At 38.8% G+C, this 1,845-nt stretch overlaps 1 protein-coding gene across 1 annotated transcript in view; it reads left to right on the plus strand.

Annotated features, from left to right (window-relative positions):
* The window catches only part of LOC103746027 (ATP-binding cassette sub-family G member 3-like), a 25,117-nt gene that overhangs the window by 10,467 nt on the left and 12,805 nt on the right, over window positions 1-1,845 (plus strand). Inside the window, exon 4 of the mRNA XM_029553550.1 lies at window positions 1-79. Coding sequence (XP_029409410.1) covers window positions 1-79 — 79 coding nt within the window. The remainder of the gene's footprint in view (window positions 80-1,845) is intronic.

Raw genomic sequence — 1,845 nt, forward strand, 5'->3', positions numbered from 1 at the left:
TTGTCTCAGTCATGCTGGCAATGGTTGTGGGTAACATTTTCCGTGTCCTAAGAAATGATTGTATTGAAGTCCAAAGTAGGTAAGTAAATTGGAATCTTGATTTTCAGAAATTGCTGTTATTTTGTTCAAGCTAATGTAAATCCATTCATTTGAATTTATAGCAAGAACAGAGTAAATGGCTTCATTTTATTGCAGATACGTCAGTACATTGAGAGCTGAGTGGAGGAGTGCATTTTTTCTCATGTGCTTGTGTATATGCAGTGTTAAACTATGCACACCACAGATGTCACACTTTTAACCATTTTAAGTATATAATCCATGATATCAAGTATGTTATGCAACTCTGTCCATAATCCAACTGTAGAATGGCTTTTCATTTTCCCCAGTGGAATCCTGTAGGTATCAAAGGAATCTCTCCATATTCACCTATCCAGCTTCTGGAAATCACTATTCTCCCTTGTCTTTGAATATGACTAAGGTATTTGTTGTTGTTGTTTTGTTTGGACTGGATTACCTTCCCTAGCAGAGTGTCCTCTGGGGTCAGCAAAGTGTGGCATGTGTGGGAATTTCTTTTTGAAGCAGAATAATAGTCCATTATATGTATGTCCTGTGTTTTGCTTATCCATTTTTCTGTTGATGGAAATGTGGGTTGCTTTCAGCTTTTGGCTTTATAAACAATGTGCTATGAGTGTGTAAATCTATCTGTTTCAGTCCCTGATTTGTGTCTGTTAAGGTAGAATCCCAGAATTTCCAAATCATATGGCCACTGTGTTAGTTATTTGAGAAACTGGCTTACTGCTCCACCTGTATTATTTTATATTCTTCCAGGAGCATACAAGTATTCCAGTTTCTCCACATCTCCACCCAAACATGTGTATTTTTTTCTTGGTTTAAATAAGATATCCAACATAAACAAAACACAAAGAAATCCAGTAGCTCTTTCATGAAATGGCTAATGAAGTAATGTCCCGTTTTTAAATTGGATTATTCATTTTCATTTTTATTATGCACATGTGTGTGCCCTTGCACATGTGTGTGTGCATACAAATCCCCCAGCATGCATGTGGAGATCGAAGGACAGGTCATGGGAGTCACTTCTCTCATTTTTCCAGGAGAATTCTGGCGTTGAACACGGGTTTCTGGCTTGGCAGCAGGCTTCTGTACCTGCTGAGCCATCGTGCACTGACCGTTCATTTTTTTCTTGTCGTTGGGTTGGAGTTATTTTTATTCCTGAGGTACAAATCCCTCACTGGATGCTTGACTCACATGTTTTCCCCTCTGTGTGTTGGCTTTTCATTCTCTTGCTAGTGCCCTTGATGCATAAATGTTTCTAGGCTATTCTTTTGTTGATTTGGCACCAGTTTTCTTGAGTATGTATTTGGTTTGTTTGAATGTGAGTGAGGAGTAATCTTTTTCCTGACTGTCATACTGACGTCACTTTCGTGATCTTAGCTAGTTTAAGTCACAGAGTGTCCTTAAAGATAGCCTTTCATGTTAGGACTTTTTAGTCATGTTGCAAACATAGGTTCTCAACAGCATCACAAGCTCCCCGCTTGGTGTCTACAGCCTCAGGGTATCCCCCAGTGGCCTGAGAACCTTGATATATTATCTCCATTTATTACTAAGGAACTTGGAGGAAGCTTACACTGAGTGTATTTCAGTTGTATATGTACGTTTGTAGGAGTCACATGCATGTGTGCGTTGGTGTGTACACATGCATATATGTGAATGCTAGAAGTCGATGTCAGGTGCTTTCATCACTCTCCACCTTTATTTTTTATTATTATATTTACTTTATGTATATGAGTGTATTGCCTGCATGTATGTAAGTGCACTCACGTCGTG

Source organism: Nannospalax galili, unplaced genomic scaffold, assembly GCF_000622305.1.
Source record: "Nannospalax galili isolate Female #2095 unplaced genomic scaffold, S.galili_v1.0 scaffold2924, whole genome shotgun sequence".
In the NCBI taxonomy this organism is placed as follows: domain Eukaryota; kingdom Metazoa; phylum Chordata; class Mammalia; order Rodentia; family Spalacidae; genus Nannospalax; species Nannospalax galili.